Source organism: Scatophagus argus, chromosome 18 (assembly GCF_020382885.2).
Source record: "Scatophagus argus isolate fScaArg1 chromosome 18, fScaArg1.pri, whole genome shotgun sequence".
NCBI classification, from domain to species: domain Eukaryota; kingdom Metazoa; phylum Chordata; class Actinopteri; family Scatophagidae; genus Scatophagus; species Scatophagus argus.
The window spans coordinates 8,053,973-8,081,767 of record NC_058510.1 but is presented as its reverse complement, the minus strand read 5'-3'; the positions used below and the strand labels follow the sequence as shown (position 1 = coordinate 8,081,767).

Sequence of the window (27,795 nt, the reverse complement as noted above, 5' to 3'; positions counted from 1 at the left end):
GTTTTGTTGTTGATACTGTGAGGTGGAAACTTTGGAGAGGGACAAAGCGGCCCATCTCTCCAGGCGCTGTGACCTTGGGTCCCTGACAGATACAAAAGCGTCCGTGCAGGGCAGCATTCCTCAGAGCAGGTAAACAGAGCCTCCTCTAATCCCTCTGGGGGCCCTCAGTCTGCTGGAGCTCAACAACGGCTTTTACAAATGTTGACATTTGCAAACACGAACAGTCTGGCATTCTGGAAAACAAAACTTTTCGTTTCTAAGAGCGTTCTGCAAATGACTGCCCGTCCGTCCTTTCCAGGCAACACTTACTCCTCTGTGGCAGCGACCAACAGAGTGCACAAGACGTGATTGGTAACGTACGTTGGAGGGAAACATTTTTCTTTACAAGGACCTGGTCCTAAACATGGTTACACACCGTTGCTACTGCCTCCTACCATCAACAAACTGAAACAGAGAACTTAGCTATTTTAGAATGATAGATATGACAGCAGGCAGACAGAGGTACGTAAATATGGACAAACCAACATGAATATACACATTTTGCCAAAATAAAGCAAGACAAAAAGCATTATCTGACGGAGCAACAACAGGTGACAATGAAAGCCCTTCAATTTGAATCAGTTAGTGTTACTTTTGAGAGCTCTTGACCTTCTACAGGCTAAAGAAGACTTGACAGGTGTTCATGAGTGTACATGATCCAATATCTCTCCAGCTGCAGGACTGTTTTAAGTTGGATCTCAATAGCTATTTTAAAAGCTGTTTTTTCTCTTTTTTTTTAAAATTTATGACTGCGATCCTGATCCTCAATTTCATAGTTTGAGAACATGCAGACTGTGGTGTTAATGGACTTTCCATCAGGGCGCTCGTTTCCCACCAGTGGACTGGGACATGTTGAAGTGGCCGCCTACTGCTTTATTCCATGTACAACAACGGATAGAGGCACTGCAAGGTAAAACAGTCAACGTGAGAGGTTTCAATCACTTCTTAAGAAACACAGCTTCAGAGAACACTTCATTTGCCTCTGACTAAAGGACCTCAGTGGTTTGAGTCTGAAAGGAAGTAGTTTTGAACTCACCAATCAACTTCGTCCAATTTCACAATAAAAACTCAAAGTCCCATGCTGTTTATCAAAAAGTTTATTTTTCTCCAGTTTGTGGTATCAAAATGAACACAATCCATCTATTAAACAATGAATTGCTTGTGTTTAAAAACACTCAATCTTGTTCTTAGAAAAATCACACCATGTACAGTATCAGAACAGGTTTCACAGTGATTTCAAAGTTTTCCAACACAGAACATGATTACTTCATGTCATACATCACAGTGTTAGTGCACATGACAGGCTGGATTGTCAACAGTTTAAGTCAAAACCCCCAGTTGGGTTTTCAGTCATTATGTGGTGCACCATGCTGTTCGAGATGAGGAAACCAGCGTAGTGTCTTTTTCAAAATCCAAAAAAACAATGCATGTCAAGAAGCTGGGATGACCTTTGGTGAAGTGAAAGCCATAATGCGGCTTTTGCGTTATGTGTCTGCTCTGTGATCCCGGCTGTCGTCACAGAGATGGAAACCTCCATCCACTGGGCTAACAAACAATGGTAATCCAGGTAGGCCACCCTGCTTGATACAGAAGTCTTAAGTTCATTCAACATCGGCCGCATCAGGGAAAAGATGAGCAACTGTCAAATATATGCAAGTCGGAAGAACAGCGATGGCAGAAAAGGCAGTAATGGAAGGAAATGTGGCAGTCCCAAATACTCTGAATGCAGCAACTCCTATTTAGTGAGGGAAGTAAGCTCAAGTAAAATCTTCATTCCAAGGCTGGGCACTGCATGGCTGTAAAAGAACCTGAAGTGTTAAGTGAGTGAGTTAAGGCAGGAAAAGTGACACCAATATCATGGCTGAAGATGGTCAACGGTTCCTCTCAACAGGTCCTTGCTGAAAAATTCACGTTAATAGCAGAGGACACTCTCTTCTGGGGATGTGGGGGACACCTGTTGTGACTGGTGGTCACATCAGGTGTTTTCATAAGACAAACCATCCAAAACAAGACGTCTGTGCAGCTACAACCATAAATGGTCGTCAGTTTTTAAGCCAGGAACACCGCAAGTGTCGGACCATGCCAGTGGTTTTGCATGCTTTTGCTTAGTTAGTTTGTACCTCTCATGTAATCGATAAATGTACTTTTAAGACTTCCGCATTAATGATTACATCATGATAATACAAGGAAAATTGAAAATAAAAATGAAAACTCAAGGTCATTTGACACCATTTAATGCTGCTTTTTTGCTGGTTCAAAAACTACTCCATAGTCAACTTGAACAAAAAGGTGAACCTATTATTTGAACCAATTAAAGACAAAAACTAAAGATAACATGTTGTATCGTCTTGGCAGTTTATGAAAAGGCAGACAAATAAACCTGATCACTATGGTGATGTGTCAACATGCAAAAATGAATCATTTTCTTTATACCAGCAGGACAGAAAAGCCTTAGAGGAAATGGGAAATGTCTTTAAAACTGTGTGAAGTGGTTTCAAATGACTGCTGAGTTTTTCAAAGATAACCCTAAACTGTTACATAAGAGGGACAAATCATAACTGATGCTGTAACATCAACATCAAATAGTTCAATGTGATGGCTCACCAGTCCTAAGCAAGCTGATTTTCATATTGTTAGCATGAATTAAAACAGCTGCTTTTAAATCGAAAAAAAGTTGCAGTTATAATTTGAAAATAGTAGCAAAGTAGCAAATTATAAGAGGTTTATAATCCAATCTTTTGATTTGCTAAAACATGCTGAACCACTGATATGGTGGCTTTTGGGGCCAGCAAACACACCAATGACACACTGCTCTGCTGAAGTGATTTGACCTGAAGAAAAGGGAAAAAAAAAAGATTATTTCAACAAGTCTGCAAAAACCTCAGCACCCAACTGGACCTGCTGGAAAAAAGCTATAAGTTAGCGTTGCACATTTGACCCAAAGATCATAAAAACATTCTGATACTATTAGCATCCATAACGAAGGTCTCTTACTTAAGAACAAGAAAGCCCCACAGACACGTCACATGAGGCTTTCTTAATCAAATATTCCACTATAACTATATGAGGTGATGCGACTGGAAAAACCCACTGCTAGTTACATAGCCTACTGTAAATCAGGTCGTAACGGAGCACCAGTTTCCTCAAGGAAATTACTTTGAGAAACAGAACATCATTAAAGTTCAAGGTACATATATATGTCTCTACGAAATTCTTAAAATTAAGGTACAAATAGATTCAATATGAATCTGTTCTGTCATTACAAGACCAGATGTCTTATACCAATTTAACCATCAGAGGCATTGCCGATACTTTTTCAAATCCACAGGATTTACCACAGCACTAAAAGTCAATGGCAACGTACAACATGAAAGACATTGAACACACATTGTTAGGGAACAAAAACCTCTACATAAGTTCAACTAAAAACAAAAAGGAATAAAACATAAAGAAGTCAGTTTAGAAAAACTGTACAACATACAAGACTTGAAACCATGCATACCTCAGGTTTTACAAGACAGCATGTTGAGAATCTGGTGACCTTTACTGGCATGACTCACGCACGTGCAGCTTATTTTAAAACTTAAAGAGTTATTTCAAATAATAACTAATTTAAGGGAAGTACCACTAAATTGAGTGATTTGATTCCCACATGCAGTCAGAGACAGAAGCCAATAAGTACTTGTGAATATGAACAAATCTTTCTCAAGTCATTAAACCAGAGAACCAAGAACTTAATCTGTGATATCATCCAGATGCACAGCCAAGACTTACTAAAAGTCAATAAAGAGACCGAATGTTAAGCCTCCAAATCATTTTTTGGATTGTAGCTTAGTCCAACCAACCAAAAAGAAAGAAAGAAAAAAAAAAACAAATTAAAATGCTGTTACATTTACTTTCCCTATTGCTTTACCTCTTGACATGTCAGGGCTGTACAGAGCTGAACATTAGTATGAAATCACAGTTAAATAGGCAGGACAAAATTTCTCATGTTTGTGGTTATCAAGCAAATTGTTTCAACGACCAAATTCAGTGGCATCCCCCTGAACTCTGTATGAGGTAGTATTTCTTTCCAGACAAGGTGTAATAAGATTTTTTAGTGCATGTGCTATGTTGCAAGTTGAATACCTAAAAACTTACAGAATACGTGAAGTAAAAAATGAATAAATTGCAGCAGAAATAAGAAGGATTGTTCATCGTACAGGCACCAGACACATGGACATCACACACAACAACACACCTTTGGGCTAAAGTTTAACCGGCTTCACATACCTGCATGCTCAGGGTATATTGGCCATGTTTTTATTTTCTCGTTTTCCCTTAAACTTTTTGTCAAATGTCTTATAAACACAAATGTGGTCCAGTCATTCTTCATTTTGGCTCTAAATTAGAAACAAACCACTTGTAAAATGATTTATGTCTGGACACATCAGCATATCTTTACATATAAAAAATTTCAATTTGATACAACATAAGTAAAGAATAACTCAAAAGAAACTGAGCAAGATAAATATTGAGAGAAAGTTCTGGTCTACTTATGTACATGATCACTACGTAGATAATGGTTGCCCCCTTGGCTTACTACGTTACATTCCCGCGTATAATGTATACAATATTGACTTCTGAACTGCAGTTATTTGCCCATAAGGTTAACGACCTGGATATTTAAAAGACCTGCCTTCATTTAACAAACTTTAACCCATAAAAAGACTCGAATGTTGTGTGAAGAGAAAAAAAAATATCACGGAATTATGGAAAAGTAAATGAACCTCACCGGCTATGTTCACTTAATTAACGATGTCTCGAGAAATCAAAGAGCCACACATGAAAGTGTATCGAGAACTTAAGGTTTTCAGTGATGAGGCGGCACTCCCCAAACAAGGGCACATGCTCACAGAAAATGAAACCAAAGAGAGAGATTGAAGAGACTGCACAACAATTTCTCCCACATCTGGATAAATGTATCTTTATGTAGTATGATATCATTATGAGTAAGAGACTGGACTTTACAGAGGATGTCTTTATTATTATTATGAGGGGAATTAAAATTTTGGGGCAAAGTGTTATCATGAATTTATTTTACTCTTCTGCCAAACATCTACATGGTCAGCTAAGTGGGGAGTCAAATTCTTCGAAGTGCTCCTCCAGGTACATCAGCCCAGTGACAAGGCACCAAATGATCAGCCAACAGTCACAATTTGACCAGAGCAGAGTAAACCTAATGCATTACAAAATGCTTATGAACCCTGTGAAAACTGTAAAAAAAATCTGAACTACCAAATATATGATACACTTTAAATCCCCAACAACATTAACAATATTAAACTGTCTTCATAAAAAATCTCAAAAAACTTACATACGCGTTCCGTCAAAGCACATTTAGAAATCTAAATCTAACTACTCCATAATCACGCATACAACTAAAATATACATCCAAAAGGCATGTAGGATTATTCCAAGTAACAGTTAAAAGGCCCAGTAACATTCAGTACAAGGAGCAATGCCACATGACCAAACTGACTAAACTAAACAAGATGATCTGAACAATCTGACCCAGAGGCGGCACCAAAACTGAAAAGCACCACAAAATCAACACAAGACTCACAACATTTACAAGGCCCGAAACCACTGAGAATTTAGAACCACGGTGTTAATGTTACATGCTATGCCAAATTGGTCCCAGTCACTGCTGTGTATCACATGTTAAAATCATCCTCCTCTGTGCCTGTATGCAAGTTCTCCACTAGGTAGTGCCATTCACCTAAAAACTAATGGAGACTCAGCCGTACCTGGAGGCAGGCTGGAGTTGGAAAAAAGGAAGCATCATTAGTGATGAAATACTGCCATCTACAGAGGGGGAGAAACGCTGCTGCTGGGTGTGAATCAGCTGGCCACAGTTTGACGCTACTACTTCCTGCAACCAAACCTAACAGTGGGCCACAAATGATAAAAAAAAAAAAAAAACAACGAGAAAAAACAACAACCCTCAATTAAGTGGTCACATCAGAATGATAAAGTTTAAATGTTCTCTTTGTTTTAATAACGGATCTAACTGAGAAGGGGAGCAACCATTATCCAATGATAAATTCTACACAGTGTCCGCGTAAGATGCTCAAAACATTCTTTACAAACTACGTCACAGTAGGATTAACTGTCCAGGGTCTCTCTCCTGTGCCATCTTGCAACAACGGACAGTTGGTAGACAAAGTCAAACAATGGCATGATCCCAGCCAGTGTCTTTATTTTCACTGTTCCAAGTTGATAGGAGATGGATGATGCTTCTGTGCAGAGCGTGTGAGACCCCCCATCCCCTCAAAAGGGTTGTAGAAATATTCCAACGCCAGGCTGGAGCTGCGCACGAGAGGCTCCCACGTTGGGAGAAACTGACTTCTTCTAGGCCGACTCCCTGGCTCTTATTGTGCTCCTCATCCATCAATCAGCGACACATCAATGTGGGACAAATCAATCATGTGCCTGTGTAGTAATTGTGATAATGATGTTTGAACCGTTGTCTCACGGGGGAAGAAAACAGTGACGCTCATATTGTGCGGCGTGCAATCTGAATTATGGCTAACTATCCAAACCCATCACACTGACAACTTCTAAAGGCAAACGACTACGCTGTTTAATCATCTAACTGGAATTTCTATAGAATAATGAAGACAAAGGAATACTGATTACCTGTGGAAGCTCATTTGAAAACTTGCTGCATGCTGGGCATTGGAAAATGTGGCGACTGCTTTCCTCTGCTGGGGCATCATTTTAAACGTCTGCAGTACACAGATAGAGTAAAGTACAAATTTAGTGCAACTAGACACTCGCCTTATCCACAAGAGGGAGTGAGGGTGGTGGAGGGGAAACTGATGAGTTTGCTTACATTCTCTACCTACCTAACCTCTACAACAGGGGGCGATATGGGATCACACTAAGAAAATTTTATTACTGACACTCTGGCGTGGGAGAAAATTAATTTCTATGTTTAAAGATTTCCTCCTGATGTACATAGCTTAAATATAAAAATGAAATATAAGTACATACTGAATTAGTTACAGCTTTAACTTCTGAGCGACTGCCAAGAATTGTTCTACTCTTTATACAAAGTGAATGCTTCACCAACATATTAAGTCATGTAAGTGAACCCACCTCTATGGGGCCAATGGATCTGAGAAGGTTCTTCAGTTGAACATCTGTTGTGGATGAAGAGAGGCCCTCTATGGAAACAGTGCAGCGTTCGCTCTCTGCACTTCTTTGGTTCTGCCGGGTAGACATCGGACGACCTCGACCCATCTGACCACCCCCTCTACCTCGGCCCCGTCCCGATACGACAACCTACGCCAACGGCAGGTGTGAGAAAGATTGCCCACATGAGGTCAAAAAACGGGAAATGCTTGAAAGAGGCGGCGAAAAAACAAAAGAGTGAACGTTTCACTGCTTTAAAAGGCATGTTGATGTTTTAATCCTGCATTCAGCAGCGTGGAGAGGAGCTACGTATTATGTTACTCTGCAAAAAGGAAAATTTAAAAACGCCATGTGTTTTCCTTTCACACCTCTCAGACACGCCAAGCTTGCACATGAATGACTTATCATATTTCTACATAGAGCATCAACGTCAGAACATGATGCATGTGGCATGGCATATCTTCATTTGAGCTTGAGAGGGAGAGCTATGTTTGAGCTGCAGAGGAAAAGAAGAGAAAGAGGGGGGAGGAGGAGGAGGAGGACGGGGGAGAAACCCCCAAAAAGAGAGGAGGCAGAGGGAATTGGTGTGTGTGTGTTGGAAGGTGGGAGAGCATACAGGGAGAGGGAGCCATGCAAGCGTTATGGTGACTGCCTTACCCTGTCAGTGTCAGTGAGTATGGTAGCTGTGACAGCAGCCTGGTGGTGACAGGCGTGCAGAGAGGCCAGGGGACCTTGTGTAGCCTCCCGTGTTACACTGCTTTCAGCTTGTCAATAGTCCCGCACCTGGCATACTGTCCTGTCTTATTACCACTACTGCTCGATTGGTATGTCTGCACAACGCCAGGGTAGCGCCAGCGGCACACAACAACTTTACAGGAGACATTTCAGCTCCTTTTATTTCAGAACTGCCATTACGCCACAGTCTGCACTATTACTATATATCTTTTAGGTGAAAAGGTTGCTGGTGTCCAAACTACAGATTAAGGGCAGTGCTCATGTGTGACATACCCTGTTTTGCTGTGGGTTGCCCATGCCCCCTCGGCCTGCCTGCGGTGTTCCACCTGCTCCCTGTTGCTGCTGTCCCGTTATGGTGACCTTCCTTTGGACAGCCTGGTTGTGCGGGGTTCCCGACCAGGTGCCTTGTTGCTGCTCTGGGCACTCGGTGGCCACAGGCCCCTTTCCACCCTGATGGAGACAACACTAATTTAAGACCTCACACAAAATACCAGCTTTTATCTTCATTTGCAGGCATCAAAACACTGCATTAACACTCACATTAAGCATTTAGGTAAAGTGTTTATGGACAGCAGAGAGAAATGCAAGGCCACATCTACAAAGCAAACTGAAAATGTGCCAGCACTGGAGCTGGATCCCTATCAGACATCTGTGGGGAATAAAGATCAACCCAACAAGGTGATGGTCTCATTATCGAATAAAGTCACAGCTCAACTCTGTTGACATGCGGGAGGAATTGAAGGTCGTCTCTTTCCCGACTCTGCGCAGAGATGTGACAGATCAATACAGGGGAAGAAAAGAAGCGATATCTCTGACCTGTCCCCAGTTGAGAGTAAATGGATTAATCCCTCCTATAGAAATCACAGCTCCTGATTGCACCCATCAAATGCTAAGCTGCATTACACTGGAACGACAGCAGCTCGATGTGTACCCCATCCCCCTTACGCACCCCTCCTCCCCATCTTTTGTGTCTTGCGCTGCTTTGTATTATCCCTGATGAAAATATAATTTGCCTCTTATCTGTGTGCCTAAGCCATACAAATCCAAATCCTCAAAAGTGGCAACTTTCTTACACAGGTATTATGTTGCCTCCCGTTCAACCAAGAAAGATTAATTACAAGGGTCTTGGATTGGCATTCTTTTGTTGCAGCGCACCTGAGAGATGGGTTGATGAAGAAAAAAAAAGCAGCCGAAGGATGACAGAGAGGAAGAGAGAGAGCAAGAAAAAAAAAGAGAAGAGAGGAGATAACATTGTCAAGTGCCCGTTGATGACAGCAGAACAATGTGGAAGAGGGAGCATCTAGACAATCTTCTTTTCACCACGGCTATAGGCCTTAGCTGTTGCTTTCTGTTTCCATCTCTCTTTCTCCACCTCACATCCCACTCCCCCCTTTTTTTCCCTCCAAGATGCGGTACATCAGATAGCTCTGCGCAGGTTTCCATTAACGCACTGACACCCAGTTATCTTCATCTGCAGCCAGCCTGCGATTTTAGCTCTGTAGCTTGATCCTCGGGGATGGAGTCAGAAAGCGGCTTATTTCAAATACTATCACATCCCACCAACATGTCTCATCAGTGGCAAGTCTGAATGTTTAACATGCAAGCCTTTGTGGTTTTTCAATAAAGATTAATGTGTAATTAAGGCCAAGGCAGTAACTTATCAAGTGAGTATAAAATAGCCGGCAGTGGCAATTCTCTGACATTGTTGGTGTTACTGTCATTCTTGTTTTAGCCTCTCCAAGGCATCCATCTTTAAGAGTACTCTTGCACCCTTGAAAGAGGATATCAACCTTTAAGAGCAGTGATGAGGTGTCTCCAACTCTACAGATAAATGTCACACCGCTCTCTTTAATGCCTACAGCCCTTCTGTGATTTAAAGGTAAAATGTGCGTTAAGGCATTGTGGTTTAAATACCAGTTCCCAAAGCTTAAAAGAGGAAACTCTTAACAGATCAATTTTGCCAAAATGACACAGACATCAGCTTGTCATTCCCATAGGTTAGACATCTTTTAGATTATAAAGTAGACAGTGTGAGGGCAATCAGTGGCATTTCCTTTCAAAACTGTCGTTTCCCCTGTGGGTAAAATCCGTTGAGGAGGATCAAATAAATGTCGGACCAAAACACAGTGTTGGATGAAAATGAAATTGCAAGCTCACCCCTCCTGAAAGTTTGACGACTCTGACTTTTTGTGGCACCTGCTGGCTTTCGAAATCAGAATTCTTTGCCCGCTGCATCACAGTTCTTTTTGCCCCTGGTTTAGCTGCTTGATTCTGAGCCTGGCCAGGGCCCATGCCGGGAGATACGGGAGGTATGTTCTTCTGGGGAACCTGACTGGACTGGATCTGAGCACCAGGCCTGTTTATGTTCTGCACAGCACTGTTCTTTCGCTGTTGCAGCAGCTGATTCTGTTGGGGCTGTTTCCACTGCTGATCTGGACCGGGCCTGGGGATCTGCGGCGGTTGGGGGCTACCTTTTACCATATCCAGGCGTGTCTTGACATTAGGACGTTGTGTTGGGGTCGGAGTGCTGCCATTGGGAGGATTGGGAGAGCCTTGATTAGGATTCTTCAGTGATTGATTTAATGACTGTGGTGGTCTCTGGGGAAACTGTCTCTGCTGTTGTGGCTGTAGTTGTTGTTTTTGTTCCTGCTGTTGCTGCTGCTGCTGCTGTGGTTGTGGGGGTTGTTGTCGTTGTTGTACAGGGTGTGGCGTTTGCTGATTTTGTTGTGTGGGTTGAATCTGTGAAGTAGCTGGGGGTTGGCTCGGAGTGTTTGTCTGGGAATTGAGCCTGTCCAGAAGCTCCTTTTTTCTGACACCAGCTAGCATCTGCCGTCGCATCTCCTTTTTCTTCAGGATCTCCTCTCTGAGACGCTTCTGCTCCTCAATTTTCAGACGGTATTGCCGTGTCTCCTCATCCTCATCCGGGTTCTGCTGTACAAAACACAAACGAACAATATGACTGCCTGCCTCCACTCACAGGAAATGGAGCAATGAGTCACTGGATTCTATTTGAACCATATCACTTTGGCTGACACTCAGATACAATCAAAGGCAAAACCCAAGAGAAATAAAATGCAATAGTATTGATCTGTTCTTTCCAATGGAATGAGACTGCCGTTATTAACAAGCTTATGATTGGGCTTTAAATAAATGGGAGTCCTTGCAAGCACACCAATAGGCTTGTCTGAGCTCACAGTTTCTGGGTTACTGAATTTAGCAGGAAAAAAAATTACAAGTTTGCAAGCATAAAGAGAATATTTTCAAAAAACGTAATACACATTTATCTGAAACAATATGCCAATTAAGCCAGCAAATTAAAGATCACTCCTATGAGATATATATATATATATATATATATATTTTTTTTTTTTTTTCTTTTTTTTTTTTTTTAACAAGCTGACCTGTGGTGCTGTACTGGACTCTGTGCTTGGGATTTCTTTGCGGACCACTGTCCTGCCTTCTCCAGGCTGTGATTCAGTCTTGACAGCAACTTGGCCTCTTCCTCTGCCACCGGCAGGCACCGGCTGAGTGCTCAGCCCAGGACGTGTTGCCTTGGCAACAGGCCTAACATTGGCGGCGGGGCGGGCACTGCTCATGTTTGTGTTGCCAGGTGCTACAGGGAGCTCCCGTAGGTTGCTGCTGCGCTGCTGCATTTGCTTGGAGATAGGTGTGTTCTGAAGAAAGGGCAAAATATAAACATTTCATGTTGCGTTTAGAATCAATCTGATCTTAATATGCACAACCATTTTCCATGTGCTATTTTTGTTTATTGAAAAATGACGCTGACACAAAAATGTGCAGTAGTATGAAAATAGTTGTGAAAATATGCTAATCTCTCACCATCCTCTGCCTGTTAGACATGTTTCGCTGTTGGGGGTTCTGAGGGCGGGGGGTCATCTGCCTGGGGCTGCCATGCAACTGCTGTTGGTGGAAGGGATTCTGGCTGTGGTGCATTATGAGGCGAGGTTCATTGACACTTAGCTGCTGCTGGTGCTGGTGCTGCTGACGAGGTAACTCCTGCCTATGATGTTGCTGGTGCAAGGGCTGATGGGGTGGCATGGGGTCATGGTGCGGTATCTGAGAAACAGGAGGGCCATGCATTAAGCCCTAAAATATCAGAGAAAGAAGACAAACCACAGAATGGGCAAACTGGTAACATCAGAACTTATTGTCCCACACATAATTAACCTCCAACTGGTGGCCTAAAGGGTCTATATAGTAGTACAACAACAGTGATTCAGTCACTAGAGGGAGCTCTTGGCTACATCTCCTGACAAAATGCAGAGATGCCAAACAGAAACGAGTCTTTCCTTACAGCTTCAGCAGCAATGGACATGATAACTAGTCCAGGTTATTCTGTCTGTGTACCGTCTATAATCTAGTCATTGCTCTTGCCACAGCAATTTTAATCTCCAAAAAAAGCAAAAATCATACATTCATGGCAGAGAAAGGTTGTGAACTGTTTGTCAGCCTTCCACATAAGAACTGTCGCAGGTAAGAGAAGATGCTAAAACAACATCATGATGCACAGATTAAATTATCATATTTAGCAAGCAAATTCAATTGAGAAAGAACTGGACACGACCGCAAACACAAATGCATATATTGGTTAGAAAAATCACTTACTCTTATTCGTACCTGCATCCCAAACTGGAGTTGTGGAGGGGGAAATAGGTTCCCTGGTTGGTTAAAAGGCTGACGAGGCCCCATGAAGGGTCGAGGCTGGTTGGGGGGCATGCCTCGTTGATTCAAATCGACCATCCCCTGGTGACCTTGGTGAGGAGGGAGGTTGGGTCTCAGGGGTTCTCTTGGAAAAAGTCCCATTGGACCCTGGCCCGGCTGGCTGAAAGCTGGTCCTGGTGGACCGAAGCCCATGTGGCCCTGGCCGGGCAGATGCTGCTGGTGATGGAGGTTGTGGCTGTTGTTCATCAGAGGGCTGGGGCCCTGGTTATCAAACATGTGCTGCCCTGGAAACCTTGTTGACTCTGTGCGCTCTGTGCCCACACAAAGACCAAAGAACAACAGTACAACAGAGATGTCAGGTTTTTGCAGTGTGAGCCAATTTCAATACATCAGTAACTCTCCCTCCAGAGGTAGCATGTTATGGCAAGGGAAACAGAAACAGACAACTCTATCAAGGTGAAAGGGTAAACAACCAAGTGGGTTGTATTTAATTCTGCATTAACACTGTGAATGAAAAATCATAAATATAGATCTTTAATGCAGTTTCCAAGGCTCATTCAGATGTATATATACACATGCATTTAACATGAGTGCTGCAAATAGAGCAGCACCAGCAAGCTTACAGTGTACCCCATAGGTATACCGCCAGAGGTGATGTCGAATAGGATTAAATATGCTAAGAGAGCTTTGTAACCCTAGTGAAGACTGGGTGCAGGACTCACCTCCCATAAAGAGGGGCTCTCTGTCTTGGGGACCTTGAGGTGGCTGGTTCCTAAAGGGCTCCATGTGATGAGGAGGCCGCTGGGGCTGACCGAAATTACCAGATATGTGCTGCTGGAAGTCTCCCGGTCCCTGGGAAAACACAAAACTTATGAATTATAGGCCATACTGGGAACTCAATAATCACAAACAAATTAAACTAATGAAAAATGGGAATTTGTTGTGGAGCACTGCATCAAGCATGGAGGACTTGCAATTGAAGCGCTGGGGTCATTAAAAGACACAGAATTTTGAGTTGTACACATCAATATGCATGCCAATATTAAAGACACCCTTCAGCCTGAATTCGTGAGCAAACCTGCATTAATGTTACTTGGGGCTTTGTTGATAAACCGTCTAAAAGCCCGTCTCTAACAAGGAAAGGGTAATTCAGGAGGGGATAAGTGCCCTCACCTTTGTTTCAACCACTTCATGTGTTCAACAGCTTTCTACTCATTGCATGCACGTTACTCCTCAGCTATCTCCCAAGGAAAACCAGATAACAACCCTTTAATCCCTCCTTGGAATTCGAATCCCCCTCATAACTGTCTCCTTTATTCTTTAAAACATCCATCACTGTTGAAAAATTAACCTGCTATTCAACACGTGGCACTTCCACAAATGGGCTGATGCCTCCTCCAAGCCTATTGTAAATTACTTAAGATGCTATCAAGGCTTAATCCATCTTTATTCCACTGCTGCGTAGCGGTATTTAAAGAGGAGAGGTGTTAGAAAGCTTGAAGGCCGAGAGTCCCAAAAACTTGCTTAACAGAAAGTTAATCAAAGGGGCTTACAAAGACAGGGGCTCACAATAGGGGCACAATCATACCGTTCTAAAAGGTCATACAGGCAGGTTTGCACAATGAGGTCTCTGGTGTCCACATAATACCCCTCAAATAACAGCTCATCCTCTTGCTTTTAATCTTTGATAAACAGTCTGCGGGCTGCTCAATATGTAACTGATGCAAGGAGAGGTCCCTGCAGTGTGGGGATAACCAAGACATATATAATGGAGAGGGGCCAAATGTCAAAGTATTTAATAAAGAATTGAAATGTGAGTCCAAAGAGATGTTTTTGTGAATTTCATGTTAACTTTTTACAGCTATTACCTTTTTATAGCTAATACCAACACAGACTGCAAGTATCGGAACATGTCACTTGTTTTTGGGTTGAGGTACAGTTCATGAGAGACATAAGGAGCTGTGAGTGCTACTGACTGCCACCAAGAAGAATTTAATTAACATAACACACAATAAGAAATCTCAAAAAAAGGACTTCAGAAAGGCATCGAATGCTAGAAATTAAAGCCCTTACGGACAGCATTTTCAAACAGTGTGGCTGGTGGCATCTTTATTTCTTGGTCAAACTGAACATTATTATCTAAACGGATGAAATATTCTAATAACTTTAATTGGCTCCGAGATTAATATTTCAAAACCGGTCTCCACCAGCAAAAATTTAATGCAGTAATACTAGAGGCTATGACCCCCCATTCACCACGTCTTTTAACAATTAAATTTGATGGGATGATAATGTATGATAATCATGAGTAATCAGGTGCCCACTGGTAAATGGAATGTTGCCGGCTGGTATGTCACCTGCATTTCAAATTGCGTCCTTGGCAACAGCAGCCTAAATGCGATTGACAGCTGGGGAATCCAACACTATGCTGCTCATCAGGCCAGTTTGCTGTGTACCCTTCCAACACTACCTTCTCCTGTTTGAAAAAGGCAGAAGAGCTTCTTGCTAGTGTGCTATCAATGTCTAGTGCAATTAGATAATTCAGGGAGCAGAAACTACACCATACTGATGCTGTGGGTTGGAAAAGAGAAAAATAAGAACACTGATTTTCTTTGGACAAAGACTGACTCCTACGTGAAAGCCTGGCTCATTTGGCAGCAGGGCTGAAAATCCACATGAATGCAATTGGATGCAGCTATTTTCCAATGGTTAATTTGCATAAATCCATAAAAAATGCAGTTTCCAGGAAGATGTCAGTCAGTACTAACACCACCTGATGCCTGGACATCATTAACTAGAAGGACAGAGTAACTTAAGGCACTTTGGCTGACTTGTAAGCGAGCCATTTCCTTCAATACTGTAATTACTTTCAAGGCATTTCCGTCATCTCTAGGATGGATTCTTTGGAAGTGAAATAAAGGACCTTTTCTAAGAGGAAATCACTCACTTAAGACCCCTTTTCTCTGACGTGAAATTCAACATTTAGAATATATGGTGCAAGAGGCTCACCCCAGCCCCATCAAACCACCACCATGTCTCATTAATTCGAATACCGTTCAAAAAAAGGTCTCCGTGCCTTTGGGACACAAACTTGTGGAAAGTGAATTTTAACTGGCAGTATATCCTGGTTTCACAATTCCATTATGTGCCAAGCTGGCTAGTCTGAGCCCCAGCCCATCCATGAAGAGTTGCTAACTAAGTCCCGCCACTGAAGCCCCAACCTCCAAAAGTCTACTGCCTCAAGCCCCTATCACGCATTTCCAGTTGTGCTGCCAGACTCATATCAGTGTTTACAGATTTGCTTTAACAGTATTTGGACAGGGCAGGCGGTCTAATTGCCATAATGATATTGCCCTCTCAAAAAGGGACGCTAACCATGTGGAGAGGGAGAGAAAGTGAGGCGAAAGGGAGGGAGAGGAGCAGCTGCTACTCACAGGGAACCTCTGAGGACTCACAGCAGGTCTGGGCTGGCTCTGAGCAGGAGGCATCAAGGGCACTGCAATGAGATAGAGAGGGGGAGAGAGGGAGAGAGCAAGGGAAGAGGGGTGGAGGGAGGAGGGGGAGAAAAATGAAAATGAGGGGCAGTAGGCAGAGAGAAGGTGGTGACAGTAGAAAGGGAGAGGCCCATTAGAAATGTCCATGCCAAAGGCTGTTACAGAGACATACATGATAAATTCCATATCAGAGTTGCTTCTCGCATCTTTCCACAACTGGGCACAGACCATGGAGCTCAAGGAAAAATTAAACAGAGCTGCCATAATTAGAAGAGAAAGAAAATCGATTGCCAACTATTTTGCTAACCAATTTAAAGATTTGCAGCTTTTCTTTGTGATTCATGACAGTGAATGAAGAGTCTTTGGGTTTCGGACTGCTGACTGGACAAAAGAAGCAATTTGAATTTTACAGACTGAACGATTACTAGTGAAAATAAATGCCAGAGTCATTGATAATGATCGTAATCATTAGTAGCAGGTCTAATATTAAATACATGAACATTATTTGCCAAATTCAACAAATAAAAATGAATAAGACATTTGCTACTTGACAGAAACTGGCACTATCACATTGCTGGCAAACAGCTTCTAAATTGCAATTGTACGTCAACATCTACAACTGGAAAACATTCAAATGGAATCTTTCACTTAAATAAACATAAAAAATTCTAATATACACAGGCAAATATACAAACACGTGCAAACACACGCCCACACACACTTAATCATAACCACAGGCAATCCCTGATTTTCCAGAACATGTCTTCCTCTCAGGAGCAAAACCCAAACCCCAAGCACACTTGCACAAAGTGTTATATGAAAACACACACACACACACACACACACACACACACACACACACACACACACACACTCTAACACGCTTTGCTAACAAAATTTCAATCTTGGCCTGGACAGACAGGGCAGATAAACCCATCTCAGTGAGTGAAATGGTGAGGCCGCCAAAAGAAAAATGGAGGATAAACCCATTACTGGCTGAGAGAGCTATTCACTTGTCATTCAATCCAACAACAAAATGACATTCTAATCCAGACACCTTTTGGGACAGTGTAAGGATAACTGTGAGCTATGATGGAATCATGCACCTCAACGGAGCATCTCACCATTTAATCAGGACTGAACAATTATGGACAACATTAAAATTGTGATTTTCATACACAGAGAGCAGATGAGGAATTTTTAAAATAAAAAATATCGAACATCTGTGTCTGGTATGGGACTGTCACATCAACTCAGCACTAGACAAAGTGACACCTTAAAGAGTCCGTTTAGAGCCTACTGCTTAACTGCAATACTTAAAACCAAAATAACAAACTTAAAATACAGGGTGAATCTACCATATCAATAGACATACTAACTACAGAACAAAAAACATTGCTCATAAATGATTTGGGTCACCTCTGAATTCACAAAACAGACATAACTGTTTTCTTGGCTTAAGCACAATTTCATAGTCTCTTTTGTGTCTTTCTCACATTGTGCTTTCTTGGCTTAAGCACAATTTCATAGTCTCTTTTGTGTCTTTCTCACATTTTGCCTTTGCACAGCTCACCACATGGGTAAAACTGAGTGTTGTCATCTCCTTGCTAATGTACGGGTGGCTGTTATCATGTATAAATGAGATGGCAAAAAACAGTTTTACTGTTATTAAACATGAACCTAGAAAAACACTGTAAACAAGAGGAAAATCTTTAGCAGTGACAGAATTTAAATTTAAAAAAAATCTAAAGTGACTGTGCCGTGACCCACCTTGTACAGAGGATGATGTGGGCCCTCTGAAATGGGGGTTAATGTGGATGTTTTTAGGCTGTGGGGGCTGCTGCTGGTGATGCTGGGAGAAGTTGGGTGGCGGGGAGTTCATCATTCGTGGTGGTGTCTCCATCTGGGGCCGCATCGGCGGGGAGCGGTGAGACATGTGCGGGGGAATGAGGGGCTGGAGGGGCTGTGGGGGCAGCGGGCGCCCATGCTCTTGGAAGGGAGGAGGTCCTCTTGGACGCATAGGGTGGTGTTGCTGGGACTGCACTTGCTGCTGATGAGGAGGAGGCATTCGGGAGGATGGCTGCTAATTGGGAAGAGATGGAGAAACGGAGAGGAGGGGGAAAAAAAGACAAACAACCTGTCAAAACAAATTTCTTTCTGGGAATATTCTGATATCACTGCTTGCAGCCATGCAATGACACACCAAAAAGTCAACTGATTGAAGATGGTACCCTTAAGTATTTTATGCAGGGCTCACCGGGAGATAAAAACATATGTGTTCTTAAGACTAGATGTCAACCAATTTATCAACTGCTGCTCTGCTCAAAGCATGCTATCTCTGATTTGATAGAACAATGCTTGTTTCTCTGGTTTATTAACTATAAACTTGATCATTATTGTAACTGGCATATGCAACTTAAGAGACTTAAGCTTTGGTGAGGCTGTAGTATCCAGAGGAACATGTCATCAACTTTATCATGAGACCGACCCACAGAGAAAGCACTCAAACATGAAGCAGCGCGAAAACCCAAAATGAAAGCAGAAAAAAAAGATATCTACACTGTGCCAGTTCCTTTTTGTTGCTGTATTTTGTTATCCCGATGATTAAATGTCAAAGAATGTTGGTTTTATTCCACCAGCACACCAACAGTCACTCGTGTTAGCCTGTAATAGTGGTATATTTTTCCATTCTGTTTTCTTTTTTCCTCATGCTTATTCCGACCTGAATTCCAAACTTTTCTTTACCCTGTAAAAGATAACATAAAGGGAGGAAGTGTGGTTATCTTTGAACACCATTGTCACTTCCTAAACAGTACCGACTAGTTTTGGCCAAGTTATGAAATCCAATTACCTGCCACTGTGCTACTGAAGATGAACATAGCTAGTTCTTTTGATTTAGGTTACATGTTCAAAGTGACTTTTTCCCTAGACCTTCAAAAGGTGTTGTATGAACTGCTGAACCATGTAAATCAAAGGATTAAATGCTTGGAGTGATATCTAATAGTGAAATCCCACAAGAAGCTAAATCCTGGGCAAAGAACAAATTTAATTCTGTATAATACTGTCTAAATTGACTAATGCCGAATGATTTGCTATAATCCATATATCAACAATGATATTGGGACGCAGAGTGTTTTAACCTCTTTCATGCATATACGACCATAGCACTGAAGGTCTGGGATAGTAAAGAGAGAAGTGAACAAACAGTATTTTTTAACTGTAAGGAATACAAGAAAGTGAAAGTCAAGCCATTTTTAAACATCTTCTCCTGAGAAACCCTTACGCCCCCTTTAGCTGCTTTTCAAGAGGAGGAGCTCAGTGCTGAATGCTGTGAGTAGTGAATGTGTTCAGGTGGATGACTGTACAATTGCTTACCTGCTTGCCCATGTGAACCATCAGGGGGGGCCTCTGGTCATGCATTCTTCCTCTGTTCCCTCCTCTAAAATCCACCATTCCAAAACCTGTGAAGCCTCCTCTTCCTCTGCCTCCTCGGCCTCCTCCTCTGCCTCGACCTCCAAAACGGTTTTGTTTCTTTTGCCTTTCCTGTTCCTCAAATGCCATCAGATCTTGTTTGGCCTTTTCAGACAGTTCTAGAGAAGGTGGAACAGGAAAACAGAGCATCTGTATATTGACTGTCTGGGAAAACAATTTAAAGGCCACAATAATGTAGACCTATTACAGTGTATTCAACATAAGAAAACATTGGAGGATTCTCTGTGACTGTTACTCAACATAGGATAAATTACACTCAGCAGGAACCATTTGTACCTAGTGTTTCGGGGATATTCCTTCGTTTACTTGCATCTGCCAACCGCACAACAACACCATCCTTTCTCTCAGATTTGAACCGCAAGCGGCCAGACTCTTCATCTTCCTCATCCTCCTCCTCAGATTCCTCCTTTATTTCTTCTTCAGGTGCAGCTTCGTTTTCAACCTGAGGACATTTTCAGAGGTTAATAACAAACATTTCAACACATGACCTTGACCATATTTTTTAATGGGCACAACTGTGTGCAAAATCCCATCTGTAGCAGCACACATCACATGCTAACCCCATTGTAGTTTGCAGCATAACTAGCTGGGAGGTTGATGGAAAGATATTTAATCTTTAATCACAATTTTAATAATCATGATATAGTTTTAAGTAAAAAACAACAAAAACTTCTCTGGCTCCAGCTTCTGAAAGAATATTAGCTGGCTTTCTTATACTTAAGTGACTTCAGAGAAAAAAAACAAGACAACTGAAGGTGACAGTTGTCCTGACTTTTAGGAAATTATAATGAAGAATAAAATATTTATCAGTGGTTCACTATCTGCATCTTCTATACTTCTCTATACAGCAGATCCTGAAAGATAAATGCAAGGTGTTACATGGAGGATCCTGGCCTACCTGCTCTATGTCAAAGACCTGGGAGCCCTCGGCTGCGTCTTCCTCCTCATTTTCTCCCCCTACCTCCCCCTCCTCCTCCCTGAGGGCCTCCTTCTGTTGGACTCCATGTTCATCGAAGTGCTGATCGTCATAGGAGGTTTGAAATTCATCATCCTTTAAAGATCACATGTATAATACATATTGAATAGTTATTGATCAGCAATGACCGACTGCATTTCAGCCATTTCTGGGAAATAGTTTCTCAGGGTCTCTCTTCAAAATAAAAATAAAATAAGCTAAGCGATGTTCTTATGATCTATGGCAAATATACAAGCACAAGAAATACACAGATGAGCAGAACTGACAATCATTATCAAATCCATATTAATTAAATATAGATGTATGTAAACATGGATGTCCATTTTTATCTCATTTGAATATCTTAAATAAATACGAGTGGGCTTCATTATGATATATTTATGAATATCCACAATTTAGACACAGAAATTTCACCTTTTTAAAATCACACAGAGCATGAAGGCAAACATTAAAATGTCATGGAGAGGATTTTGGGGAGACACCATGTAACCCCCCCGCCGCCCAACCAAAATTACCATAACAGTGGGGGCCAGGCTTCATTACTATTCCTGACAGCATTTGAAATTCAATGAGATGTAAATGTTTGACATGATATACAGAATTGCATGCACTGATAAAAACAGTCCTCCCCAGTTCAGTGATGGTGAAAATATCATTGACTGACTCTTTGCAAATCACTCTGTTATTGCCCGTGCTGCAAGTTCATGACTCCGTGCCAAAAACATCACACAGATGTAAACATTCTGAGAGATGACAAATCAGTTTTTACTACTCCATTTACAAAGAAAATATCTGATCAACTTGTGATGCAATCATTTCATATAATCCCAAACACACATCTCAGTTATTCCAGCAAACCAGCAAGCTCTTACAACTGATATAGGAGTTGCTAGCGATTCAGCCTATCTGCATAACACCCTCTAACAAAAACTCACTGCTAAATAAGGTCAGACTGTAGGTCACACCAGTGTGTTTGGTGTTGCGCTCCATTAACCTGCCAAACAGCAGCACATATTAATGCAGAAAAGAAAAAAAAAATACTCTCAGCAAACCAGATGGATGGACAGGCTGCCCCAAGGGAACACAACAGCTTAATCCTTTAAACTGTTCCACATAGTACTCAGTGAATACCACGTCGAGCAAAATGTCAAGGCCAGGGAGTTTATTGACCTCGTAAACAGTTATTACACAAAATACAAATACACATTCAGTCCTGCAGACGTTTTTCCAATATCCAAAATAGGCTTCCACTTGTGCTGCACACCCTCAGTAAGAAGGTCAATATCTTATCTTTGCTTAGAGAAAGGCGGTAGGCTAATATATCTCTGTCATGTGCCATCACACCTTAGTAAATGACCATAACGGACATTTGCACATGGATCTGGCCTTATCTTAGATCATCTTAGTCGTGGCTAAGAGGCAAGGGAAATGAATAAAGGGGAAACTCGCATCAATCATTAGAAAACTGTATGGGGTGTCCTCCGGAAGGTCAATAATCTTTTCACCTGCATGAGACTTTATCAGATCCAGTCTAAAGCCTGAGATAAAAGCCCCCCACATTAACCTCCGCCGATTGGCAGCACATCTCCCTGACACAAAGCAGCTTCTTACTCCCCCCAAAGATACAGGCCCCAAGGTCACAATGGCATGGGGATTTAGAGGCGACAGCAGAGCATTACCTCATGCCAAACAAGCTGTCAACACAAACTTTGTCAGCAAGATGGAGAAATTAACTGGCATGGAGTGATAATGAATCTAATCCTCCCCTGCACAAAAATGCCAACAAACATCTCCGTCTCCTGAATGGATTTTCAATCCTGACTGTCCCCTTATCGAGACAAGAAAACTGACATTATCTCCGGGATACAATAGAGTGAGACAGAGAAGGGAATGGGAGGGTGAGAGTGTGTGTGTGTGTGTGTGTGTGTGTGCATCTGCAGACTTTTACAAGTGAATAAGCAAATGTGAGAACTCACAAATTCACCATCTATGGGTTCACTGATTTGGATGTCTAGCACTTCATCCTGGTAGCCATCGTCACCCTCAGCTTGTTCTCCATCGTAATCCATTTGGTCTTCAGGCATCTCTGCGTTGTCATCCTGGCTGTATCCCTCTGTGTACTCCTCTTCCCCCTCTTGCTGGTATCCCTCCTGCTCTACATCTCCTTCCTCACAGCCCTCTGCGCCCGGGTCATCTGTGTAGTCTGTTTCCTGCAAGTTGTCCTGCTGGTCATAGGATGTGCCCAAGCTGTATGTGTCATTGAGGCTCAAAACCTGACCGCTGAAAACAAACAAAACATTGGCACTTTGAACAAAACAGAAATGAATTTCACATAGCAAAATCTATAGCTCTATCAGCTTTACAACTAAAAACATTAAAAACTTGTATAAATTACACTTATGTGATTAGTGTACCTGATGTTCGCATCTTCATCATCGCTTTGTAGGAGGTCGTCATTCAGCTCTTCATCTGACACTTCTGAGGGATTCTGAGAAAACATAAAAACACAAGGAACATGTGCTCAAAATTGTCTTCCTCAGTTGTTTGTCTGTGTGTAAGATGTGGGGGCAGGGGACCATCCACAGCCCCAAAGGATGCTGTATTCCCATGTGGCGAAAGCAATCTGGGCAGGTCAACCCAGTTCTTTTTTGTCCACTGTGCTTCCTCTTGGTTCACATCAACACTTACCCCTGTGGAGGAGCCACCTGCTACAAGTCAACTGTTCGTTTTCTAAATCTTCAACCAACACAAACACCCAGTGTTTTGGATGTTATTTTCCATTTCCTGCTTGTAAGCAGAAATCCCATTTGGTGTTTTTTGGTTCCAACTATAAAATCAATGTAAAAGAAAAGGAAGTGAGACCGAGTAAAATTTTGTTTTATCTTACCTTTTTACCTGACAGCCAATCTTCCTCCAACAAATCCTCCTCCAAATCACTTTTAAGAAGAAAAGACAATCAATAACATGTTAGCTAAGGAAGATAATAGTGCAAAGTTTCATGTATATTTAAAGATGATTCAATGCTTCCTTATATGATGCTGTCCCTTCAACTGAGGAAAGAGTAATAATCGTGTTTATCTGCAATAATAATGCAATGAGGTATAACGATTATAGGTATGGTGCTTTCTTTAAGTGTGACCAGTCTTAACCTTTACCAGTAACACAGTGAATAAAACAAAGAGTGAAACAGTTGCAATGTTCTCTGCACTAATACATCTTACATATCAATAACGATCAAACTGAATATACTTAAATCATCACTTAAGCCTGAAGGACATTGGTTTAACTGCACAAATGTTGCTATGTTGCATATTTTTGTGACCTTACAAATAAATTGTGCATAAGAAGATGGATGTATCGTGCTGACATGTATCGTGTATTTGACTACCTTGGCAGGTTGTGAATTGCATACACTTCAACACTCTTCCTGTAGAGGTGATTTACCTTTCTAGGTCGTCATCTTCACCTCTCCTCCTGCGTGACCGCTCAGCACCGGGTTTGTCATACTCATCAAAGTCATAATCTGAAACAGAAATGCACTTTTGCTTACAGATTCACCAACATCAGAGCAATAGATTACACTATTAAAATGCTCCATCCCCACTGACACAGGCTGACATCAGTCTGTCCTACTGGCTGACAAAATCTGAAATGTACAGAAACTATTAGCACACTAACTGCATGTGCCCCTCATCCCACTCTGAATCAACAACTTGTGCTGCAAGTACACAAATGCCATGTGTACCAACAGAACAGTACATAATAGAGGCAGTAAACACAACTGAATCCAAACAGAAATGTATTATAATATTTTCCCAAAACCTTTAAAACTGTCTAAATATTAATCTAAATTATGCCCGTGCTGCATTTATTTGTACAGGTTAGTTTAAGTAAAGTCTTAGGTTTAATTTTGCCCTAATAAGATATTTACTAGGGATAGACCAATTCTCTGCCTTGGTCGTTTATAGATCCAATATTCTGCATTTTTCCTGGTATTGGTATCATTGTTTTATTTTTGGTTTGCAGATAAAATTCATGAATTTAAAATTGTGCTACTCTGGCTTGGGTGCAGCCGGCTCTCTCTGTGTGAAGTCACCCCTCTGTGGTCTCACTCAATATCCCGTCCACAACACTATCTGAGTGCTTACACAAGTAACAGCCTTTCAACAAAGGATAATCTGAACAAACAAGGTAACAACCACCTTTTTTTTTTTAAATATAAAATAACATATTACATATTGGAGTAAAAAGTAAAATATTTGCCTAAAAAAAAAAAAGTGGAATATTCAAGTAAAATGCAAGTATGTCAAAGTTGTACTCAAGTACAGAATTTGAGTACAGAGTACCTTTCAGTAATATTCCAGCACTGGCTCATTCTAAATTTTGACAGCAAGATTTTAATTTTTACTTCAGATGTATATCGGCTCCAAATATTGCTTTTGGTGTCCTTGATTATTATTATTCATTGTTAATTAATATTAAGATATTGGTATCGGTACTGAGGTGGGACCAAGTCGTTGTCTTGCAATTGATAACTAAGTCTCAAGTCTTTGTACTCAAGCGCCAAGTTATGCCCCAAGTCAAGTCAAGTCCTAAACTTTGCAGTGGAGAGTCTAATGAGATTTACTCAACAAACAAACAAATCAAAAGGCTCAAGTACAAGTGAAGACATAAATCATTGGTGTTAAATTCCATGTTGACTTACAAGTCTTTTTGATTGTGTCATCAAATTTGTGACTAAAGTCAGACTCAAGTGCACACCTCTGGTTACTAGTAACATTAATGATGGCTGAGTTCAATTCAAGCGTCCAGGGTCTGCAAATGTGCAAATTCTACACATTGCTGTCACTGAAATTTGCAGATGCACCAACCGTGCTTGGCTCCCTGTCAGGTGATTAGCTCGGCTCAATCATTTTCTTGCGCATGCACAGTGTCCACATGGACCAGACTGCAGCTGGTGTGATTATGTAAACAATAATTGCTGTGGACAATGTGCATGCACACTTTTATGGGATGCGGGTCTCTGCAGGAAGCATACCAAAAGTTGAGCGAGCATGCACAATACCAGAACCCTGAGGCCAAAGCAACTAAATTAAATGGAGCCATCATTATTTTCATTACTTACACCTGTCCCTCTGTTAGGGCATGTCAAAGTGTGTTCCTTCAAAACGTCCCATTAATGACTTTTACATGAGATTTAGTCTAAAACTGTTGGTCCAGCATTGCAGTCTCTGCACTGGCAGCTCTCTTAGTCTCTCAAGACCTACTCGAACATAACAGGCCGATGACGCAACTCTCACAACTATTGGAAAAACAACTAGCAATTGCAATTGCAGCCTTCTGTTGCGTGAATTTGAAAAGTTGTTGGCTGGCAGCCCTCTGTAAGTCATTTAGATGATTATCAGTAACTGCTTTATTTAGCAAACGAACCTGATCAAGAGAAAAGTCACTACATAATGTTAGAATATACTTCTATGCTAGGAGTCTGAATATGTTGTTAATCATGGAGCGACAGAGAAAAATAGTAGTTATATGGCCATATAATATGACTATAAGCTAGTTGCCGTTTAAAGTTCAAAGATCATACTGTAATGTGGTGTCATTTATTGTTGGTCTACACTCATTTTCACTTTAGAACAACTTTAGGTTCAACCGCGAAATATTTAACTGTACGGATTGATGAGGACTACCCACATACAAGTAGACTTGGCTTTCTGATTCAGCTTTTGTGATCTTGTAACTCTACCCCAGTACCACCACTTCGTCTGTTCAGAGGCCTGGCGCATACATCTGCACACACACAGACTGAATATAGTGACGTGCTAAGCTACCAAATGCTAATCAACAAGAGCAAAGCAGACACAGCGTAAACTGCGTCATGTACCTGTACCTTTATGTACAATACTTAATTCAGTCAGAAACCTACCGACAAGGCCAGAAAATACAGACAGAAGTGCAAAGAATTGCGTGTTCTTTGTTGTTAGGTACCGAGGACAGCTAATATGTGCAATCTTGGGACGGCTAGCGTTAGCATGCATTTGACGCCAAATCCCTGAGGTCATTGAACCGTCATTCACTTTAAAACATCATGTTAGCAACATTAAAGGTCCCGGGAGTAAATTTAACATGCCGAACAGGACACCAGCATTAACAATACTCTTGATCGGATATTAAGATTACTCTCGATCAGTATGAAATCTCATTACACGCGGGAGGTAATAGCTAGCTGCTAACGTAGCATTAAATTGTTTATGACAATTACAAACTCTCTGCTCGCAGCCTCAAACTGATAATTCGGATTGAAAATTATGAACTAGCGCGAACCCGCAACTCGGCCATAAATCTGTTCGCTTAGCTTGTGGCTATCTTAACCTCATTCAGCGAATACAATCTACTAAATGTCGTTCACCACGCTACGCTATCACATTAATAAGTTAGCTGTCAAGCTAGTATTGCCGTTAGCGTCCACATATTTTTATTACAACCCACTACGGAAGGCGTCGGTGGTCACTAACTATTTGTTCTCGGTAAAGGCTAATTCGGCTAACCAAAGCCTGTGGTTTACTATGAGGCCTACGATCACTGTGGCCGTATTTGTTAACCGTAGCTAGCCTCATTAGCTAACGTACAATTGTCGACAAAAACCGCTGATTTTACTCACCCTGAGCGTTGTCTGACATGGTCCAAAGACACGTCCCACTTGGAGTTTGACTAGAAATCTGAAGAGTGCATTTAATCTTTAGTATTCCACCATTATCACGGTATAAAACGCGAAAATGGTGAGGAAACAGCCTCTATGCGGCGAAGGTTTCCAACAGAGTACAAACATGGCAGCGATGATGCATTGTGGGTGGGAAACACCAGCTCCCCCGGTCGGCTTGCTGCACTAAAGCCAGCTGTCAGTTCAGGTAAACAAACAGGCTGACCGTTATGATCCAGGCTTGTATCTGCCCTCCACAACTATATGTAGTCCTTCACAAGTGTTTGCTGTGACAGATACGTTTGTTGTACTGTTGAATGGGTAAGTGCGCAATTGATTCCATAAACACGTGCCTCAATAGGCTAACTTCATTTAATATCTGACATTTATTTTTGGCTTCCTGCATAAGTATATATATCTTTATAAGAAATTCTAATAGACCTACAGGTAGGTTATGAATTTATACCTTTCTGAGTTTTTTCATAACAAGCCTATGT

General features: G+C 41.6%; 1 protein-coding gene across 6 annotated transcripts; it reads right to left on the bottom strand.

The window, feature by feature from the left end:
- Positions 1-1,120: 1,120 nt before the first annotated feature.
- rbm33a (RNA binding motif protein 33a) lies at positions 1,121-27,431 on the bottom strand. Of its 6 annotated transcripts, none has more exons than XM_046371806.1 (19): positions 27,260-27,431; positions 24,043-24,121; positions 23,486-23,534; positions 23,013-23,086; positions 22,575-22,878; positions 20,521-20,673; positions 19,899-20,064; positions 19,506-19,720; positions 17,901-18,213; positions 16,071-16,132; positions 13,359-13,488; positions 12,580-12,947; positions 11,794-12,030; positions 11,355-11,627; positions 10,111-10,884; positions 8,227-8,403; positions 7,183-7,368; positions 6,721-6,809; positions 1,121-6,513 (listed from the first exon to the last, which is right to left on the bottom strand). In XM_046371806.1, the coding sequence occupies exons 1-19, from the start codon at positions 27,276-27,278 to the stop codon at positions 6,465-6,467; spliced, it is 3,717 nt and encodes a 1,238-aa protein (XP_046227762.1). In that variant the 5' UTR covers positions 27,279-27,431; the 3' UTR covers positions 1,121-6,464. The 6 variants fall into 6 exon arrangements, with proteins under 6 accessions (XP_046227762.1, XP_046227763.1, XP_046227757.1 ...); XM_046371807.1 differs by having other exon boundaries at positions 12,592-12,947; XM_046371801.1 differs by having other exon boundaries at positions 11,794-12,060; positions 27,260-27,430.
- Between the last annotated feature and the right edge of the window lie 364 nt (positions 27,432-27,795).